The 21574-nt window shown below is 45.3% G+C and overlaps 1 protein-coding gene across 11 annotated transcripts in view; it reads right to left on the bottom strand.

Annotated features, from left to right (window-relative positions):
* Positions 1–12813: 12813 nt before the first annotated feature.
* VPS13D (vacuolar protein sorting 13 homolog D) overlaps positions 12814–21574 on the bottom strand; it is a 120437-nt gene continuing 111676 nt past the window's right edge. For all 11 annotated transcript variants that reach the window (XM_081870637.1, XM_081870636.1, XM_081870632.1 and 8 more), the window contains 3 exons: positions 18769–18900; positions 14807–15047; positions 12814–14094 (listed from right to left, as the gene is read on the bottom strand). In XM_081870637.1, coding sequence (XP_081726763.1) covers positions 13963–14094; positions 14807–15047; positions 18769–18900 — 505 coding nt within the window. In that variant the 3' untranslated portion in view covers positions 12814–13962. The remainder of the gene's footprint in view (positions 14095–14806; positions 15048–18768; positions 18901–21574) is intronic.

Genomic DNA, 21574 nt, shown 5'->3' with positions numbered 1-21574 from the left:
TAGGACTCACATTGGATACTACCTAGTGATCAGGGCAAGTGATCGAAAACCAGACCCTGGTAAATAGGCAATTGGTGCTTATAATCCCAAAGGACTGCATCAATATGCCCTTCCAGAAACATTTGGCTATGCAAATGTTTCCTCTGGCGCTCGCTCTCTTTTTCCTTTGAACTTCCGGCAAAGAGTCACGGTCTGTTTGCTTTTTCTTTAACCACAGAAGGCCTTTGCAGTTGTGTGTGTGTGTGTGTGTGTGTGTGTTATACATACATACATACATACATATATATATATATATATATATGCTGAGCTTGCCGAGAGAAATGAAGTCATCCCACAGGGATTTTATGCAGTGTTTTTCTTTTAATAATAATAATAATAATAATAATAATAATAATAATAATAATGATAATATAAATTGCACAATTCCTTCATTGCTGGGATGTTAAAAAAAGAAAAGAATTTTCAAAGAAAACACAAGCTGGTTGTTTGTGTTTTTGCTCTGCAGCCAGTGCAGCAGCTTGAATATCTCTTTTGCAAGTTCAGAGGAAGGGAAAGTGCCAGGAAGCATTGTTCCTCCATGTTTTCTTGAGCTTCAGATGGCAACGCTGCGGCCGCCCTCCTTAAGGTGCCCGTAAATCTCGAAGTGTTTCATATAGGCTCCTTGTCGTGTGGCCATTAAGTTTTATAGCCTTTATGCTTCAAGTGAAACAATGACTGCGAATTCCTTCTAAATGTCATAATGCATCCCACATGCTAGCAGCTCCAAGCGTACAACCCAAGATCAACATTGAGCATTTAATAAGATGCGGGGCCATCTGCATCAAAAAGCACCAGCGGGATAGAAATGTCATAGAATCATAGTATTGCAGAGATGGAAGGGACCCTAAGGGATCATCTAGTCCAATCCCCTGCAATGCTTTAAAAACTTCCAATGAAGGAGAGCCCACCACCTTCTGAGGGAGTCCATTCCACGGTCTCAAATAGCTCTTGCGATTGGAAAGTTCTTCCTGATGTTTAGTTGGATTTTCGCTTATGCACACAGGGCCCCAGAATATAACCCCCCCCCCCACTTGAATTGGGAGGAGGGGACCTGAACTGATTATACCCATTTCACAGCCTTTCAGGTGGAAGTCAAAAGGCAGCTATTAGACTTAGGCTAATCCACATCAGGGGGACGCGGGTGGTGCTGTGGGTTAAACCACAGAGCCTAGGACTTGCCAATCAGAAAGTCGGCGGTTCGAATCCCCGCGACAGGGTGAGCTCCCATTGCTCAGTCCCAGCTCCTGCCAACGTAGCAGTTCGAAAGCACGTCAAAGTGCAAGTAGATAAATAGGTACCACTCCAGCAGGAAGGTAAACGTTTCCGTGTGCTGCCCTGGTTTGCCAGAAGCGGCTTAGTCATGCTGGCCACATGACCCGGAAGCTGTCTGCGGACAAATGCCAGCTCCCTCGGCCAATAAAGCAAGATGAGCGCTGCAACCCCAGAGTCGGTCATGACTGGACCTAATGGTCAGGGGTCCCTTTACCTTTACCTTTAATCCACATCAGAGTGGACGTTTCAGCTAAAGTTAGCCATAAGACTAAGTCCCACTGGAACTACAGACTCCTGAGAATCAGTACAAGACCATTTTCCATCTAGGTTCAGGTGCTGGTCCAAGAAACAGATCAATGAAACAGATCACCCCGCAACTCCCATCTCTTGCGGGGGTGCAATTAGTGCCAGCACCGTCCGTTAAGAGTTTGGGTGTAATCTTCGATACCTCCCTCTCTATGGAGGCGCAGATTACAGCTATAACAAAGGCGGCATTTTTTCATCTCCGCCAAGCTAAGCAGTTGGCCCCTTATCTCTCTCGCCCTGACCTAGCCACTGTGATCCATGCGACAGTCACCTCCAGACTGGATTATTGTAACTCGCTCTACGTGGGGCTGCCCTTGAGACTGACCCAGAAACTCCAGTGGGTGCAGAATGCCGTGGCGAGACTCCTTATGGGGTCTTCGCTGCGAGATCACATTCATCTGGTACTATACCAGCTGCACTGGCTCCCGGTGGAGTACAGGATCAGGTTTAAGGTGCTGGTTTTAACCTTTAAAGCCCTATACGGCCTAGGACCCTCGTACCTACGGGACCGCCTCTCCTGGTATGCCCCACAGAGAAACCTACGGTCTGCAAATAATAACATCCTCAAGGTCCCAGGCCTCAGAGAGGTTAGGCTGGCCTCAACTAGAGCCAGGGCCTTCTCGGCTGCGGCTCCAATCTGGTGGAACGCTCTGTCACAAGAGACTAGGGCCCTGCGGGACCTGACATCTTTCCACAGGGCCTGCAAGACAGAGTTGTTCCACCAGGCCTTTGGTCAGGGCACAGCCTGACTCTCTCCTCTGGCAACCTGCACAGAATTTTGTTTAATCGGTTGCCATTAATTTGATTTTAATTAATTTCTATAATGGAATAATTTTAGAATGTGTGATTATTTGATTGTTGTTAGCCGCCCTGAGCCCGGCTTCGGCTGGGGAGGGCGGGATATAAATAAAATTTATTATTATTATTATTATTATTATTATTATTATTATTATTATTATCTTTATCGGGAGATGGAGCACAGGTTGCTTCAATTTGATGTCTCAGCAGGTTTGATGCCACCAACCATGACATCCTACTGGACTAACTTAGTGGGCTGGGAGTTGGAGGCACTGCCATTTTCGCCTGCTTGGACCACATCCTTGAACTTTGATTGTGTATCTTGCATGGAGGATAGAAAGGGGTGCGTGAGACTGTGTAGGAACTAGCCTTTTGGACATAGGTAGAAATTTGCATGGGTTGCTCATCCCACTTTTGGCTCTGGCCACACCCAACACTAGCATGTTGCCCTAAGAATACTAGCTGAGTACCAAGCTGCTATGCTCCTGAAATACTATGAAATCAGATTCTTTGTTGAAGCTTTCACTATTGGCTTCACATTCTGCCTGTCAGACTCCACCTTGGCGTGTTGCATTCTGCACCCTGATTTGCTACTGCTTTCATCTGCCAGACAACAGCAGACTCCACCCCCTACCCCACAAAGCCCTGCCCCAAAGCCGACAGCCACCAGTTCTCTAACCTACTCATTCGGGGTCTGAAACTTTGAGAAGCTAGCAGCTTCCAAGGAAGAGGCTGTAAGGTTGCCAACTTCTCTTTCATCAGAGAATCAAGCAAATGGTCTCAAACAGCCTGGAATGGGCTCAAACTCCCAAAGGCTAGCCAATCAGAAAATAAGAAAGCCACACTGTCTAAATCTGAACACACACACCCTGTGGAATATGTTAGATGAACTTCCTTCTGTAGAAAGTAGATCTGCACCAGCTTTCTGGTGTAGATGGTTCTGAGTCCCTTCCAACTCTACAATTCTATGATTCTACAGTCTTCTCCTTGCCCTGATTAGGCTACCAGTGGCAATCAGCCACAATGGCTATGATCTACCATCACTGCGAAGGGCAGCACATTGAGGAATATCAGTTGCTGGGAACTGTATTAGAGGAGTGTACTGTTGCACTCAGGTATACCCTCCAACATTTCTCGGATGAAAAGAGGGAAGTCCTATTCCGCAATAAAAATAATTTTATTATTTATACCCTGCCCACCTGACTGGGTTGCCCCAGCCACTCTGAGCAGCTTCCAACATACACTACAGTGATACCTTGGGTTACAGACACTTCAGGTTACATACGCTTCAGGTTATAGACTCCACTAACCCAGAAATAGTACCACGGGTTAAGAACTTTGCTTCAGGATGAGAACAGAAATCATGCAGTGGCAGTGCGGCGGCAGCGGAAGGCCCCATTAGCTAAAGTGGTCTTCAGGTTAAGAACAGTTTCAGGTTAAGAACGGACCTCCAGAATGAATTAAGTTCCTAAACCGAGGTACCACTGTAGTGGCCAAAATTGTGGAAACCTTTTGGGAAAAGTGTATTTCTGAGGTTTGATGGCTCATAACACCTGATTGGCTCTCTAAACACTCATGCTCATTGGCTACATTCAAATGAAGGAAAACTACTGCATATCAACCTAAGCAAGCTGTACTTCCCTTTTCTGGCTATTTGGCTATAACGTTTGATAGAATACAGATAACTGAACAAACTTTGTTGCATGACATTCTTCAGTAAATTATCTTTCCATTGATATACGATTTTATGGCATTACTCCAAAAAAAAGTGGTGTTATGAGCCAGCAAACCTCAGAAATACACTTTTCCCAAAAGGTTTCCACAATTTTGGCCACTGGTGTAGATAAAAACATAACAAAACAGTAAACTGGGATGGCTTCTGTAAGTCTGGGATTGACCCTGGGAAATATGGGCACTTGGAGGGTCTGGTCCTGCCTGCAGTTGTCCTGTGGGCACCAGGTTGGCATCTGGTGAGAACAGGATGCTGGACTAGATAGGCCAGTGGGGTGCATTCCAGATGTTTTGGACCAGATGCCCCATCAGGCCATGCTGGAGGGCACCAGGTTGGCGAAGGCAGTTGCATGCTGTGGGTTTCCGATCTTCTCGGCATCAAATGCTCTCTCCCCATCTGTCTTGCTCCTTTCTTTCCCTTTCTAACATCCACTTCCCTCGCTCCCACCCCTGCCTTTCCTGAAGGGTCAAAGGGCAGGCAGAAAACCAGGGAGGGTTTGGCAGACGTCTTTGGCTGACATGAGCCTGCTCAGGAGAGGTGAGAGGCAGGGGTTCGGGGAGCCTCGGGTTCAGAGCAAGGTTAGCCAAATATCAGATAAATTAAGTAGGAGCACCAGACAGCTTGGCTTGCGGGTGAACTTTTCACCCAGCCCAGCTAACCTGTTCCTGTCCTGACCATTGCACAGGTGGAGAGGGCTCCAAGGGAAGCCTGACCCTCGGTCTCTCCGCCTTCCTCTGTCAAGGCGGGGGCAGGAATCAAAGCAAAGGCCCAAGCAGGGAGGACGCCCAGCTCGCAAAAACATGGAAAACTGCGCATTGGTCCAGAATGCATCCGAGGCGACACATACACACACATTCAGAAGACCATTCTATGTGATGCTAAATTGACTTTAATTAGGGATGTCCAAATACAGTGGTACCTCGGGTTACATACACTTCAGGTTACAGACTCCACTAACCCAGAAATAGTACCTTGGGTTAAGAACTTTGCTTCAGGATGAGAACAGAAATCACGCGGCAGCAGCAGGAGGCTCCATTAGCTAAAGTGGTGCTTCAGGTTAAGAACAGTTTCAGGTTAAGAACGGACCTCCGGAACGAATTAAGTACGTAACCAGAGGTACCACTTTATGTCCATTGCAGTTTCTCATTTTCCCCAATCCTCCTCATGAAAATTCACTGGCATTTCAGTGTGGATGTTTCTTAACTGTGCACTGGTTTGAGTGTCGGACTAGGACCTGGGAGACCTGGGTTCAAATCCTCGCCACTCGGCCCTGAAGCTCACTGGGTGACATTGAGGCCAGTTCACTGCCTCTCAGCCTGACCTACCTCACAGGGTTGTTGTGAGGATAAAATACCATCTTTCAGAGGAAAGGTGAGTTGCAAATGCAACCAACCAATCAATTAATCAATCAATCAATCATTAAATTTGCCTAATATTTGTATTTCTGCGAAGCAATTTCCTCTACTGTAACACATTACCAATAAAAATTAAAATGTTACTTTCACTCATATATGCAATGCTATGCACACTTTACCCTTTCAATGCATTTATTTCAGGGGTCTGCAACCTTTAAGACAAAAAGAGCCACTTGGACCCGTTTCCGAAGAAAAAACAACTGGGAGCCGCAAAACTCGTCATTATAAAAATAATTTTTTGGTCACTTTATTATTTCTTTGTTTGACCCCTCAGAATTACTCCTCCTCATAGAAATAAACGTTAAATTAACAAGTTACCTTTTTGTGTGTGTGTGTGTGTTCTTCACTTCACTTCAAAACAGTGACCAGCGTACATGCCCCCTTTCAATGCAGTGACCAGCGTACATGCCCCTTACAATGTAGCGGGCGGGAAGGTGACGTCGGGACGGTGCATGACTAACGCACGCACCGCCCCCATGCGACGTCACAGCCAGTACAGCGCCCGCCACAGTGGGGAGTGTCGGGGCGCACAATGCGCCTCCTCCCCTCGCTAGTATCCACCCCGGAGCCGCGGCAAAGGTGTAAAAGAGCCACATGCGGCTCCGGAGCCGCGGGTTGCAGACCCCTGATTTATTTACAAATTACTTGGGTAGAGGAGTGCATTGCAAGATTCACGGAAGTGTGAATTTCGGATGGATGGCCCTGCTTTGGTTTGTACTTCGTTTCAGAAAGTGTGAATTAGGTGAGCTCATCTTCAAAGGCAAACTGCAACTAAGTTCTCCAGCATCCATTGATGGATATGAATGGCTGTGTGTTTGCATCACTGATCAACTAGTATAATGCTCTTCTAATGGTTTGGGGTTTGTTTTTAAGAAATTGATTATTAATATATGATATGTGATTCTAGGTCATTTCTTTTGCAATACTGAATTTATTCTTTTCTAAATTGTTGGGTTTTATCTTCTTCATATTTACTGATACGTTTTGCAAACCGTTTTCTCCCCATCTCTTTTCCCCAACTTCCCACAATGTTTTACATTTGGATAATAAGCAGGTGTCCATTGTAAGATGCTCACTGTGGGAAAGCTGCATAAAAATAATCTTAAATTATTTTAAATTTCAGATTTAAAATAATGGTGCAAATTTAAAATATGATGCCTATTTTAAATGCATCAGTATTGCATTGTACCTGGTTTCTGAGAGCCTTCTGCATGTGAAGCAATTAAGAAATGTTCTTACAGAAAGCGTAACATCGGGAGGAGACCATATTGGACTACCCCCACATGAAAGCATCCATGGGGTTTCACACACCACCCAATTCAAAAGCCCATTTCCTGTGATGCTACATCAACTCTGACTCTCTGGCACAATTTGTGACCACGTGGAAAATTTGCCAAGTCAAGATAGAAATAAGAAAATGGCCAAATCTGAACCAGAAACCACTTGCCCTTGTATTGCCCTGTAAGATCGCTGAGGAAATTCTATTCATAGCACTGCACCATGCAGAATATTAATTGGTCAAACATCTGAAAATGGGCATTTTCTGTTCTTGCTCCTGTGGAATGCCCTCCCCTCTGCCAGACACCATCAGTTGCTCCAGAAATCTTTTGCCCAGGCCCTCCCTGAGCCATAAAATCGGACCCTCTTCTTATGTTTGAATCCCTCAAATTCCTGTTTTATTTGCTGCTGTTTTATTTGTTTAAGGTTGCGTTCTTGCTTTAACGATATTGCTTGCTTTTATGCTGTATGCTGTTTAGAGGTCTTTAAAAAATAATAATACTGAGCAGTTCAACTGTTGCCAAATAAAATAAAAAGTAGAAAGGGATAAGCAGAACTAAACATACAGGAACAAATTTCCACACCGAAACCAAACATCATAAATTAATATCACAAGGTTCCAAGTAACACAAATGAGTTTACATTACCCCATTATTGCAGTACATTATAAAAACACTGTATTTCTCAATAAAGACATTATCTTGTTGTCTGCCCTCTCTGGTTCTCACCATATAAGTAAGCTTAGCCTTGCATACCATGTCTCAGATTTGAGTTGTTGATTGTCTCATTGTGTTCTCCTCCCCACCCACCCCCATTTTGAAAAACAATATTTTTGGCAGCATTTAAGAGATGTTGCATTAATTCCCCATCCTCTGCTAATACACTTTCTTTAACATATCCCAGACTCTCCAAGTGTCCCTATTTTCCAGGGACAATCACAGATTTACAGAAGCCATCCGGCCATTTCTAATCTGATCACGGAATGTCACACTATTCCTAAGGACATCCCTATTTTCATCAGAGAAATGTTAGAGGGTATGGAGTTATGCAACCCTCATACCAGGAGATAAGTATCTACACAACCTTTGGAAGACATCTGAAGGCAGCCCTGTATAGGGAAGGGTTTTGTTTTTTTAAAATGTTCAATGTTTAATTATGTTTTTATCTATGTTGGAAGCTGCCCAGAGTGGCTGGGGCAACCTGGTCAGATGGATGGGATATAAACAAAAAAATTATAATGATGGAATCGGATGTCCCTCTTTTCATCGGATAAATGTTGGAGGGCATGATATCCAAATACAGTGGTACCTCGTGTTACAGACGCTTCAGGTTACAGACTCCGCTAACCCAGAAATAGAACCTCACTTTAAGAACTTTACCTCAGGATGAGAACAGAAATCGTGCACTGGTGGCAGCGGGAGGCCCCATTAGCTAAAGTGGTGCTTCAGGTTAAAAACAGTTTCAGGTTAAGAACGGACCTCCAGACTGAATTAAGTTCTTAACCCGAGGTACCACTGTAGTAAAATTACACGACCCATGGGTAAACTAGTCAGTTTATTACTTCAACTTCCATTGCTATATCTTCCCAGACAGATGGAGGGAAAGATGATGAAGAAAAATCCGTCAACGACCCATTTTAGGGCCACATCTGCACATTTCTTCTTGCAGACGAGATCTGGCCCCTTCCCAAGAGACTCTCAGCTCCCTAATCTGAAGCCAGTCACCCATTCCCTCCTTGAACAAAGTGCCTAGAAGATCAGGCCAGGCAGAGCAGCTCCTCGTGAGAGTGACCCAGCGGAGGAGACGGAGGCTCCCTCTGCCCTGTTCCATTACTCTTTTTGATTGACATTTTAATGAGGGTACGACGGGTCGCCCCCCTGCTGGGGGGCTGGTTCATGCCCCGTTTATCTCACAGTCCATGTAAGCCGAAAATAGCCGCTGGGCTGAGTTTCACCGGCCTGTGACCCAGCAAACCCCACCATGATGGATTGAGTGACTGAGGCGAGTTGGCAGCAAAAGTGTGTAGCAACAGTTTTGTTCTGTCAGCACGACACAATGGATTTGCTGATCCCTAGGTTTTTCCCTCCACAGCCGCTGCCGCTGTCCCTCGCAGATCTCCCCTCCCTTCGCAGGGGAATGGAGTGGGGAGAGGGAGAGGGATCAACAGAAATGGAAAACCTTCGATTTCAGTTTCTCTCTGCTTCTCTGGTTTAAATTCAACCTTTGAGAAAAAAATTCTCCTGAAAATTCACCAGCACTCCAATGTGAATTTCGACCCACTCAGAGTGCGGTTTTGATTCATATATATATTTGCAAGCAAATCTTCTTATGTAATGCAATTCTTGTACATTATTTTCACTAATACAGACATACACTTGTGCACGGCTTGTCCGAACTGCGTAGCAAAATTCAGCAAAGCGCCTATTTCAGACAACAGCTGCGTTTCAGTCAGTGTACTGTTTTGCAAACTAGGCGGTTTCTCATTAAAATGCAGTGTAATAAAATAAAATTGATTCCCCCTCCCCCAATCCCTAGCTACCAAGGAAAAATAATGTTTGAGAAGTCAGGCTCAAACCTTCTTCTTCCCTGACAAAGTACTGGGACTGGGCAACAGGAAATTTGAACTTTCCTTTTCTTGCCTTTTAAAACAGCTGCTCAGGAGCTGAATGGATGAGGCTCCTTTGTTGGGTGTGCCTGATTCTGCTCTGGCTCTTGCAGTTGCAAAAGGCAACAGTCACCAGATGTTACCAGACACTTTGTGACCCTCAGGGTAGGGTGGGAACGCACTCTTGTGCTATTTAAAGCTAGGTGATGTCAGTGCATCTTGTACAGCTTTATACTTGAGCCATGCTTATGTTTGTTATTATTTACGACTTGCACAGAGCCTTCAGAGCAGCAACGGAGGAGGAAGAGAGGCCCTCAAAGCGCCCTCAACATCTAATGAACTTTAACACGTAGAATGATAAAAGTCCGCCGTTTTATCAGGACAAGTTATTCATTGTTTACTGTTGTAACAGATGTTTCCTCAAAATTTATCTTCTGTACCATGAAAATAAATAAAAACAGTATTCCAACGATATAGGTAATAAGCCTAGGTTAAAACGGTGCTTTTATTAAGTAGCAACCTCTTTGAAACTCACCCCCCCCCCGATATTGTGACACACAAATATTTTCTATAAATAAAAAGCTGTATTTTAATTAACCTCCAAAAAGCATTAACCACCACAGAAATGTAATTTCGTCTGTTGTTGTGAAAACCAAGATGTCTGAATTGGTCCTTAGGCTGCTTATCCATTTCAGTTTAACACTGATATTGCCTCACAGGTGCAGGATGGTGTTGGCAAAATGTGAATTTTTCCCTCGCAAAGGCCTTATTGATTGGAAGAAGCTTATAGTGGAATATTAGACAGCTAGGTGGGGTTTACGGCTGTTTGTCATCAAATTTGGCATTAAGAACTCAATTGAAGAAATCATATCTAGATTTGGGACACCTTCATATACTCGGAAAATATACCCTGGTTCATTATACGAACAATTTTGGAGGTACGCAGTTCCATTTTTCTACATCTATTTCACAACTCTTCTAACAACAGGAAGGATCCACAATCTGCAAACAGCATCACTATTTCAGATATATGCTGTTTTGATAAACATGGGAGAGGTTTTGATGCATCTCCCCCTCCTCATTGCGGTCCCCATCTGGATTGGGTCCCACACCTATTTTTCTTCGTACCTGGGGTGGGAGCAGCTCCCATTTAGGAGGAGCGTTCAGAGCCAAGCGCTTCCCCCAAGATGGCAATTCTGCATGTATCTGCTGCCCCCCAATAATTCCAAATCAGGCAGCAACCGAGGGTATGAACTCAATGTCAGCGGCTATTTCAGAGTTCTCCCATTTGCAAAACGGCACACTTGAGTCCTTGAAGGGTATCCATGGGGCGGGGGGATAAGAAACCCCACCGTTTTGTGCTTTCTAGAAGTAATGGTAAGGCGGGGGGGGGGGGAGGGCAAGGGAGAGCTGGAAGATATTTTAAGCCATGGGCTTTGGAATCTGAATGCAATGTTTATTCACTTAGTAATGGGGTATTAGTGCCAATATCAACAGGAGTGTCACAGCTCCACACACACACACACGACTGTGGTTCCTAAAGCTGTTTTTTTTTTGTTTTTTTTTTTTAAAAAGCTTTTCCCCTCTGACAAAACACACTGCAAAAGTCTGGAATGACTCCTTTTGCAGACGCTAGATCTGAAACCAAAAGCAGAGGAGCTGGACGAGGGGCCCTCTCATCCAGAATCCCACCGGAAGGCAGGAGCAAAGCTGTGCTTTCAAGAGGGCGTCAGGAGGCTGCTTTCCTGGCTCTGCACAACCATGAGGGAAAGTGACTGAAGTTATCCTGGTTTGAATTGGAAAGCTACCTGTGTATTTCAGAGTACACCCAACACTTGATGGACTCTCCCCATGAAGTCCTTTGGGTAGCTGAATTGGTAGCACGCGTACGATACGTGGCCTAATCACAAGGTTTCACAGCAGCAGTTATTTCGTTCCCCTTTCTATACTACCTATAGAAAAGTGGAGGTTGGTCCATTGAAGTGAATGAGGAGCAACCCCACCACCCTCAGTCTGGCCTCAGTCAGCTTCCACCTGCCTGCCTTCTTTCTCACAAGTAGTCCAGGGGTGGGGGGTGGTATTGGCTGTCAGCTTCTTCCTTCCTAGTCTCAGGTTTGGTTCATCCCGGAGCCTCGGAGATGAGCAGTAAAGTTGATTTTTTATTCAAGGAAACGGAATAAAACAGAGAAACCTAAGGCAAGAATGGCCCTCTGGCAAAGCAGTTGCCACTACTGAATATCCGGGATTCCCGCTTCAAGGTTTCCTTTCTACTATTGCCTTCCTCCCTCCGCTTGCTTGGAAAGGTGCCTCTTGCAATAAGAAGTAGCTTTACACCAAATCAGACCACCATTGGTCCATATAGCATTGTGGGCACATCTGGGATTTGGAAGAAGCACGGTGGATGCTTGTCACGTCTAAAAAGGTAGAGAAAGCCACCGACATCAGCTTCCCCCACACCCACAGAGACAGAACTTTGACAGAGAACTTCCATGAGTGCCATAGGAGGTGGCACCCGCAGGCGTTGTGCTGATAATAATAATAATATTTTATTATTTATATCCCACCCTCCCTGACCAAAGCCGGGCTCAGAGCGGCTAACAGCAGTAAAACTAGCGCAATTAACATAAAATCACAGTCAATTAATTGAAATACATTCTAAAATCAATTCAGAATCGAATTAATGGCAATCATTGGGCTAGAGTTCTATGAGGATTATAGAAGGAGAGAGGGGGTCAGACTGTGCCTTGGCCAAAGGCCTGGTGGAACAGCTCCGTCTTGCAGGCCCTGCGGAAAGTTGTCAAGTCCCGCAGGGCCCTAGTCTCTTTTGTGACAAAGCGTTCCACCAGATTGGGGCCACAGCCAAAAAAGCCCTGGCTTTGATTGAAGCCAGCCTAACCTCCCTGTGGCCTGGGATCTCCAAGATGTTTTTATTTGAAGACTGTAAGGTCCTCCATGGGACATACCAAGAGAGGTGGTCCTGTAGGTACGAGGGTCCTCGGCCGTATAGGGCTTTAAAGGTTAAAACCAGCACCTTAAACCTGATCCTGTACTCCACCGGGAGCCAGTGCAGCTGGTATAGCACCGGGTGAATGTGATCCCGCAGCAAGGACCCCGTAAGGAGTCTCGCCGTGGCATTCTGCACCCGCTAGAGTTTCTGGGTCAGTCTCAAGGGCAGCCCCACCTAGAGTGATGACCCCTGGTCTATAGTTTCTTCCCAGATCTACACACAGAGGCCCGGAATTGAACCTTGGATTATCTGCATGGAAAGTGTTTGCTCTTTTCACTGAGCGACAGCCCTTCCCAGAGCTGCGAGGCAGGGAACCAACCTGGAATTCATGGTCACCATCCAAAGAATGTGGAGACAAGAGGAGAGAGCAGCAGTAGCATTTATTAATCTTCAGATTTAAGACTACAGGACTGCAGTATTAAAATTTATAAACTTCCATTCTTCCCCGCCCCCTTCCAAAAGGCAGTTGATACTTTCCAGTTGTTTTATATACCTGGTGTTATTTCCTGGTCAGAGTCCATTTTCTGCTTAAGGCCAACAGAGGGGAACTTTTGTGTGCGCGCGTACGTGTGTGTGCAATAACATCACTTTCCTCTGCAAATGCCCCACTATAAAAGGAGGCATTATTGTTTAAACATCAGCACTGCCTTATAAAGGGAACATCACAAAATGCAAGAAAAGTTACACAGATGATTAAAAAAACAACACAAGTCTCCTGTTTCCCTTAAACTGGAGATTCTGGCTCCCTGCAGGGATCACTGCAGTACACACACACACACACACACACACACACACACACACACAACCTCACCAGAATTATTTTATAGAGCAAACACCCTAGGTATCATCATTTTGCTGGAGCCCCCTACCCTTTGCCCTTCCAAACAATGAACCCAAATAATTCTGGAGCCAGCAGCACACAAAAGCACTGAATGGTGGAAAGGAACATGCCCCACCCTCGTCGCCAGGCCCCATCCTGACTCTGCCATAACCCAGCTTAGTGCAGGTCACTCACAGCACCTGTAACAAACAAACAAACAAAAAATGAGCCTCAAAGTGTTCCAGGTGTCCTCATCACCACCTCCACAGGAAAAGCATTGTTTCAAAATGCTCAGAATCAGTGCAATAGAAAACTCAATATAACTTTTCCTTTAATTTCTTTACATGAGATAGACCATTATACACCCTCACAACACCCTGCGCACTTTCTTATTTACACCAAACACAGTTGTACATACATACATATATATATATTTATATATATATATATATATATATCTGTAGAGGTATATATACACACAGAGAGAGTAAGAAAATACAGGGCTTCCCCTAAAACTAAATGTATGTCATATACATCTTTGATCTCGTAGTTCCCCCATGGCGAGACTCTCTCTTGTTTCCAGGGCCTTGGCTTCCTAGGCTCTCAGAACACACTTTCTAACACCCAAACGCTGGTCCTGCTCTTCTTCACCAAGCGCAGAGGCGACTTCTTCACGAGGTTTCGTCAGGGTCAGGAGTCCAGCTCGAGTTGATCTGGGTGCTCGCTGGATCTCAGCATAAGCTGTTGTTCATAGAAAAGGCTCTTTGCATAGTTGATTTCTTGAGACAGCTTCACCGCGTGGGCTTCAGACGTCACATGGACCTGCACAAAACAAATCACATTTCTCATGTCAACAGAGAACGGAAGCTATGCTTTGGAAGTAGCCTGCCGCTCCCCTCCCCTTGCTGGGTAAAAATGACAAAAATACACAGCCAGTGGTGACTAAGCTTAGGATTCCACCGTGAAGAAGAAATCTTAAAATATTGCTGGTTGTACACCACCCATGTCTTCATTTGTGCTTAATGGTGGCTGGAGACAGCAGACGGCGTTGGGGTGAACCCCTCTATCTGGAACAGTGGTAGGCAGACCAGGCTGGTGAGATCAACTTGAAGTTTTTAACTAGAATCCTGAGATTAATTATTCCCCTCCAAGAGGCTTGTCTGGTGCCCAAGTTATGGTTCTTTCAGTGCCAGGTGAAAATTTCAATTCCCCACCCCAGCCTTTGAATTTCAGCCGTCTACTTGGCACTTTTAAATCTGGACACAGATTGCTCTCTCTTTTTGCTGTTTCTTTAGGTTGGTTTTTTAAATATTTATTTTATTCTAGCTTGTTGTTCTGCTGCTTGGATCACATTTTATGCTGGTTCTGAGTTCATGATGTTTGTACCAAAGCGACTTATTGACTGCATTGTTATTTGTGCATTCACTGGTTTTTATGGACTGCTCACAGAGGGCTTGGGTGATTTTCAGGGCGCGTCTGTCTGTCTATAAACAGCACAGATGCAAGCGGAAAGTAAATGAACCAATATCCTTACCATGGGCTTCTGATGAGATGGGCCAGGTATCGACACCCCACTGCTTGAATTGACAGCTTTCTTTGTCAGCTGCACATAGACTTTCCCGTGGTCCTTTGAGATAAGGCAATGGTAGAGATCGTCATACTTGACCTCCAGGAAGACGGCTTCTCGGTCCATCGTGTCGCCACTCTTCAGGAAATAAACCGTTTTGGAGGAAATGATAACGCAATAACTGTCTATGTTCTCTGCTGCAATGAAGCTGCAAAAGAAAGAAAGAAAAATCGAATCAAATCAGGAAGTCAGTGTCCCACTTGCTAGATGTTCATGTTTCAAACATCTGCTATCAAATGAGTTTGCTGCTAGAAGAATTCCAGACAGCACACTGGCTACCGAGATGGATTTTAATCTCACGCAAAACCATCACAGGACAGAAGACGAGGCAGAGAGGCAAGATGTGGCTTGAGAATCATTATCTGCCTGAACTAGAATAAATCGTCCTTGGGTCCAGTCCCAACTTGTATGCAGCTTGTGTCTGGCACTTGGGAAATCATTTATAATTATTGACAATAATGCAACGTACATCCTGAATCCAACACTGAGTCAGCTGCTTCTACCAATGAATTATGTCCCCCTGTTGCACTTTTAGGTTCCTACATTGTTAAGGTTGGGTAGGGGGCTGCCTTTCCTATGGCCTTCTGTATCTGAAGTTTATTTTGACCAGGAGTGCTAGGATGTTTTATCTCCTCGTATATACACTGGGGCAGAGTCACGTGGAACCCGGAAAGATGTTCATCTTTTATGATTTCCCTTTGAGGCGGAAAACGACCACTTTCTGAATGCATTTTATTTCCAGGCTCTCTTTCCTTACACGCTTGGAAGCAAGTTTCCCGAGTTTGAAAGGGCTCCTTTCCAAGAATGTTTGTGCAGATGAACTCCATGATCAGAAGCCTGGCTGCAATCCTACGCACAGCTACTGTGGTGAGTATTGCTGAAAACAATGGGATTTACTTCCAAGTAAACTATGGATTAGATCTGAGGGCACAGTCTCACTTGCGGCGACACATTTCCAGACAGACTTTTGTTTCGCCTTTGCCCTTATTGGATAAGGAAAAAAATTATTGTGTGGAGGAACCTGAAGGTAAAAACGTTCTCACCTATCCCCACATTTTAAACAACGTACTCTCCACAGAGGTGGCATTACCACAGATTCAGCGAGACTCCCAGGAGTTTGGGAAGAGTGTGATTGTGGCTTTAGAAAACTGCCTTCCCTGAAGGTGCTGTTCCTGAGCTACAGGATCCAGCTACATAGAGTCACCTGAACTCAGCAGGGGAATTCCCAGTTTTGTGGCCATGCCTGGACTGGTAAGATATAGGACGTGCTCCTAGGGCAAGCTGTTTGCGATTCAACTCTGAATACTGCTACTCCTTCTGGAGACTAGGTGTTTCAGGCATGCAAGAGAGAAAACTTCCTGTGGTTGCTTATCACTCTGAAACAAACAACACCTGAACATCCATTCACAGTTGGGGCTGCAAACAACTTCAGGCCTGACTTCCGCTACTCTGCCTGCAGTTATATAGAGAGGTATAGAAGAGGGAGAGCCATGTACCTTGTCTACAGGAAAGCCTTATAATAAGGAAGCTTCGAAATCAGACTGTGGGGTGGCTCACTCAAGGCCCTTTTAGAGACCAGCAGGTGGCCTGGGACAATATGCCTGGCATATGGTAGCGTTTGAAGTCGGGGACTGTTTAAAAAGCACTTTCCTCTGGCATTAGCTGTAACTAGCCAAGTGCAGAAAACAAAACAAAGAACACGGCCACCCCTTGGTCTCCATAAAAACAAGCAAACAAGCAAACACCCAAACACCGCGAACTCCCCTGTTACAAGGAAATCTTTTGTCAGCTGCGCTAAAATGGGCAATTGGGTGCAACGTGGGCAGGGAGTCCTGTAAGCACAAGAGGAGCCTTGGCAATGTTGTTGGCTGGAATATCCGTAGCAAGAGCTCTGTTTTGTTCTAAGCCTGAGTCACACATCATTGTTCATTTTCGCTTGCTGACACATGCCTTTCCCCTCTCCAGGATCAACTGACAAACCTTCTGGTGACCCCTGAAGGCTGTTGTGCTGCTCCAAAACCCCACCCTCCCCAAAGCCCTACATTTTGGCAATTAAAAAAAACCAAAAAAACAGCAACAACTGCAGCGGCAGCAGCGACAACATAGCAATGCAAGCGACAACCTTCTAAATAAAATTAAAACCAAAACTAAAACAACAGATCTACAGAACAAAGTGGAAGCCGATAATGTCTCTGGAGAACTTATGGCTCTACACTCTTGCAGCACCCCTCCAAACCTCCCCCCTCCTTTTTTTTTTTTTTACATAAGGAACTAATTTAATTACACAACCTTTTCCAGAAGTGAAACAGTGGGCCTGAGGGGGGGGGGGAATGGAAACATTTAGCAAGAACAGTAAAGCAAGGCATTAGAGCCCTCCATTTTATGGATTTAACTCTGGAGAAAATATGCAATCGTTTGGGTCTATATATATATACACACACACACATATGCAATATATGTATGTATATATATCACAAGTGAGGAGTGGATGGCTGTTGGGGGCGGGGGAGAGGAATACACACATCAGAGTTTGTACTGGGCTTCCCACAAACGGGTGTTGGCTTTGTTACTGAGATACCAGAGGGAAATGCTCTGGCGAATGAGCCATCTGTATGGCTCAGAAGGCTCTGGCTGACAGTCCAATTAATTATCTTGTCTGGTGGGGGGACAAAATGAAAATTATGGCTGATAACAACAACAAAGCTTGGGAAAGGCCACAGGTCAGTGGCAGAGCACCTAACAGGCATGCAAAAAGGTGCCAGGCCCAACCTCTGGCATCTATCTCTAGGTAGCTGTGGAAGAGATTCATGCCAGACAGTGCAGACAACTATGAGCAAGTTGGACCGATTCAGCCATGGAACCTGCTTGGTGATCCCCAGTCACAGGAACATAGAAAGCTGCCTTAGACCAATGGTCCATTTGGTTCAGTATCTGCTACAGTTAAGAGTAGGTGACATCTTGCCTTCCAGATGTTTCTGGAGTTCAGCTCTGAGCACAGGCCATGCTGGCTGCAGCTGATGGGAGTTGGGAGTCCAACCTCTCAGGGTTGTTTGTGAGATCCTTGAAAAAATGAACAGATATAAGAATAATCTGAGCAGCATTCCGCCTCCTACAAACTTATTCTCTACTGGTAGTGACAAAAAAGAGTGTGTTTTGATACCTTCTGTCCACTACAGCCTTGCAATGTAACCACAGAATGAGCAGGAACTTGGCTATCGGGAAAGGCTTTTACAATTTTGTGCGTAACTTAATGGAACGATGTGCAATCACATTTCCAGGGATTTGTGGCTCACTCAGTTGTGTCTGTGTGTGTGTGTGTGTGTAGTTTCTTCTCTATGCTTTCATCCCACAGAAGACCACAATTTAAGGGCACAAATTGAGATGCATTAAAAAGGAGAGGACAGATGCTCCATTTTTTGTACGTTCAGTTGCAAAGCGATGCTCAGTCTCTTACAGGCCCTTCCTTCCTGTTTACTGCCTTTCAGCTCAAAACCTTTAAGCGGACGCTGCAATGAAAAGAGGCTTACATTTATACCCCACCTCTTAGTTTGTCTACAGCCGGATTTTATAATGAACTGGATAAGGCATGCGCAGTGGTGCGGCAAGGAGTACAATAACAGAATCCTGTTTTGGTTTTTAAAAATCTGTTTTCATCTCAGGAAACGAGGGGCAACAATAATGTGCTAGCAGGCAAAGCTGCTGCAACAAGGGGGTGATGCAACCCACATGGGAATTTCCTAACGCCGGTGGGAATCGCACGAGAGCAAATGAAAACTGCGTTGCAGCGAGCTGCCTCTTGGTCTGCAAACCACGAGAAGGCATTTAAAGAGAATGTGGGGAGCAAAGGGACAAACTGCTTTGGTGCTTACAACTCATCCTGAATGTTCTCCGTCAGCTTGCACAGCACCTCTTGCCCTTCTGCCTGACTCTCCAAGTATCGAGGAAGGAGTCCTTGTGGGCCCCTGCAGCAACGCGGCTTCCTCACTCTTTCCGCTTGCGTCCTGTCAATCATAAACAAGACAGGCAATGTTATTCTTATTGTTTCAATCATAATTTCATTTGCAAGTCAGTCAAATTCAATTTGCTGGAAAAACAACAACCCGTTAGTCACCACGAAAATGCCATAATACGGAATGGCACTGAGATACGTTTCAGCATAAGTGGCCCCCAGCATACTGAAAATTTGCCTAATCCACTGGGCTGCCAAGGCCAACGTAGAAACATTGCATGTAGCGTGTTTGTTCCCATCCATCAGCAAACAACCCAATTTCTACCTACTATTCAGTAAGGAAACTCTCTGAAGAATTCTCTGGGGAACTCTTATCCCTAGGAGAATTATATAGTACATAAACAAGCAGAATTTCCCACCCACCCCCTGGTGGTGATTAGAACAACAATTTACAGGTGACTTATTAGTCACTTTACACCAGTGATGGCCATACTTGGCCCTCCAGCTGTTTTGGGACTACAATTCCCATCACCCCAGACCACCGGTCCTGTTAGCTAGGGATGATGGGAGTTGTAGTCCTGAAGCAGCTGGAGGGCCAAGTTTGGCCATCACTGCTTTACACAGAAGTATCAATGCAGCTTACAAAATAAAACACACTGTATTTTGGGCATCACACGGCAGGGCAGAGTCTCAAACAAAGATGCGCTTTCCTAAGCCCACATTCCCAGCAGGCTGACACTCCTGTCTCAGTGATGTCTATGCTGGCTTGGTCATGACCACAGAATGGAAGATGGCAGGATCCCTCTACGGCAGCGGTTCTCCACCTGTGGGTCCCCAGATATTATTGGACTACAACTCCCCTCATCCCTGAGCTCTGGCCCTGCTAGCTAGGGGTGATGGGAGTTGTAGTTCAACAACATCTGGGGACCCACAGGTTGAGAAAGGCTGGTCTACAGGGAGCTGGCTTCAGGCACCAGGCCTGTTAGCAGACCAACTCTGTGTTACAAGGGCGCCTGCAAACATGACATGACAGTTGGCGAGATCCACCCGGCCGCGTGGCGATCCATTGCAGACAACCACAGTGCAGCCATAGCAGTGACCAGTGGAGGAATGACCGCCGGGAGGAGCGCAGAGAGAAGAAATGCCATGGTGCAACTGCAGCATAACAACCAGTTGCAACAAAATAATGTCTCTCCAGCCACAGCAGACACTGTAACCTTCCAAGAGTTTGACCTCATCCTCAAAGGCGCACTCCTCCATTGTCTCCCGAGACAGACATATACCCACAACAATACAATACAGACATGGTAAAGCCCATAAAAAGGTCATCAAAGCTCGAAGGAATATCTGCTAGGCTCCTTGCAACAGCACCTGGTCTACCCTCCCAGCTGACCTGTCCCTTGCAAGTGGAGATCATAGATGCACATATACAATAGTCTTCTGCGTATGGTTTGCCTCCATACCCAGAGTAGACCAATTTAAATCAATGAACCTAAGACAGCCACATCTGTTAAGTTAAACAGATCTACACTGAGTAGGAATAACATTGGAGCCAACCCTATGTAATTAACTTGCAAACTGAGGCAGCAATCTCTGTAGGTGCTCCGGACCATAAACAGAGTCCTGTAAAGAAGGTCATTCTTACTCCCATTTTGCAGATGGGCAGCCAAGGCAGGAATTTGACCAAGGCCTCCGTGAGGAACACAGGAAAGCAAATCAGGCAGGCAGAAGCTCCAGCTCTCAACCCTGCACAGAGCATGCAGCAGGACCATGCTGTCTTGAATCAACAGCACATTTCGGGGAAGTCAAAACATTTATTATTTGTTTTAGATGTTTGCATACCGCCCTTTATCCTATTAGGGATTTCAGACTGGTGTACTGCCAACTTTATCACAGTTCAAGTACAACAATGAAACAGATAACATCCCTGAAGTGAGTTGAAATGAAATAGGTGAGTAAGAGTGTGAGTTTTCTGACTTTGCATCAAAGATTATAGTGAAGATGCTGGAAGCGTCTCTTTATGGAGGGCATTCCATTAGTTGGGGCATCACTCCTAAGAAAACCCTTTCCTTCGTTAAGTTGTGCAGCTCTTATAACGAAGGCATAGGGAGAACTTCAGCAGAAGGTAATAAAACCCAAGGAAAGTGAGGAAACCATGATACATCCTCCTTGTTTTAAGGACCAGAGGGCACAGAATGACACCTTATACCTCGGGTTCATCCAACTCCATATTGTCTACATTAGGGTTTCCCAAACTTGGGTCTCTCGCTGTTTTTGGACTACAATTCCCATCTTCCCTGATCCTGCTAGCTAGGGATGATGGGAGTTGTAGTCCCAAAACAGCTGGGGACCCAAGTCTGGGAAACCCTGGGACTTTATTGGAGGTGCAAGGGATTGAATTTAATAATTTCTGCATGCATAAATGCTCCACCACCGAGCTACAGCCCCTTTCTTGAAGTGTCCAGGATTTGATGTCTTGAATTCAGTCTGAGCTTGTCCTGGAGGATGGCATCGGGGGCAAGGCAACATTCCTCTGACCAACTTTATCTTCTTTAAAGAGCCCCACTTCACACACTGAGAATCTCTGGCTCTGACCACACATTCCTCCATCTTCACTCCACAATCCTAACCCAAGTGTCTTGTGCAAGGTATTTCAGATTTTATCATAAAGACCAGAGACTGTATCACTTCCTTGCACATCATCATTCTCTGCTCTTGTTTAGAGA

The sequence above is a fragment of the Podarcis erhardii genome (assembly GCF_964252035.2).
Source record: "Podarcis erhardii genome assembly, chromosome: 7".
Classification (NCBI taxonomy): domain Eukaryota; kingdom Metazoa; phylum Chordata; class Lepidosauria; order Squamata; family Lacertidae; genus Podarcis; species Podarcis erhardii.
The sequence above is the reverse complement of the archived record's forward strand: the minus strand, read 5'-3'. Positions and strand labels throughout refer to the sequence as shown.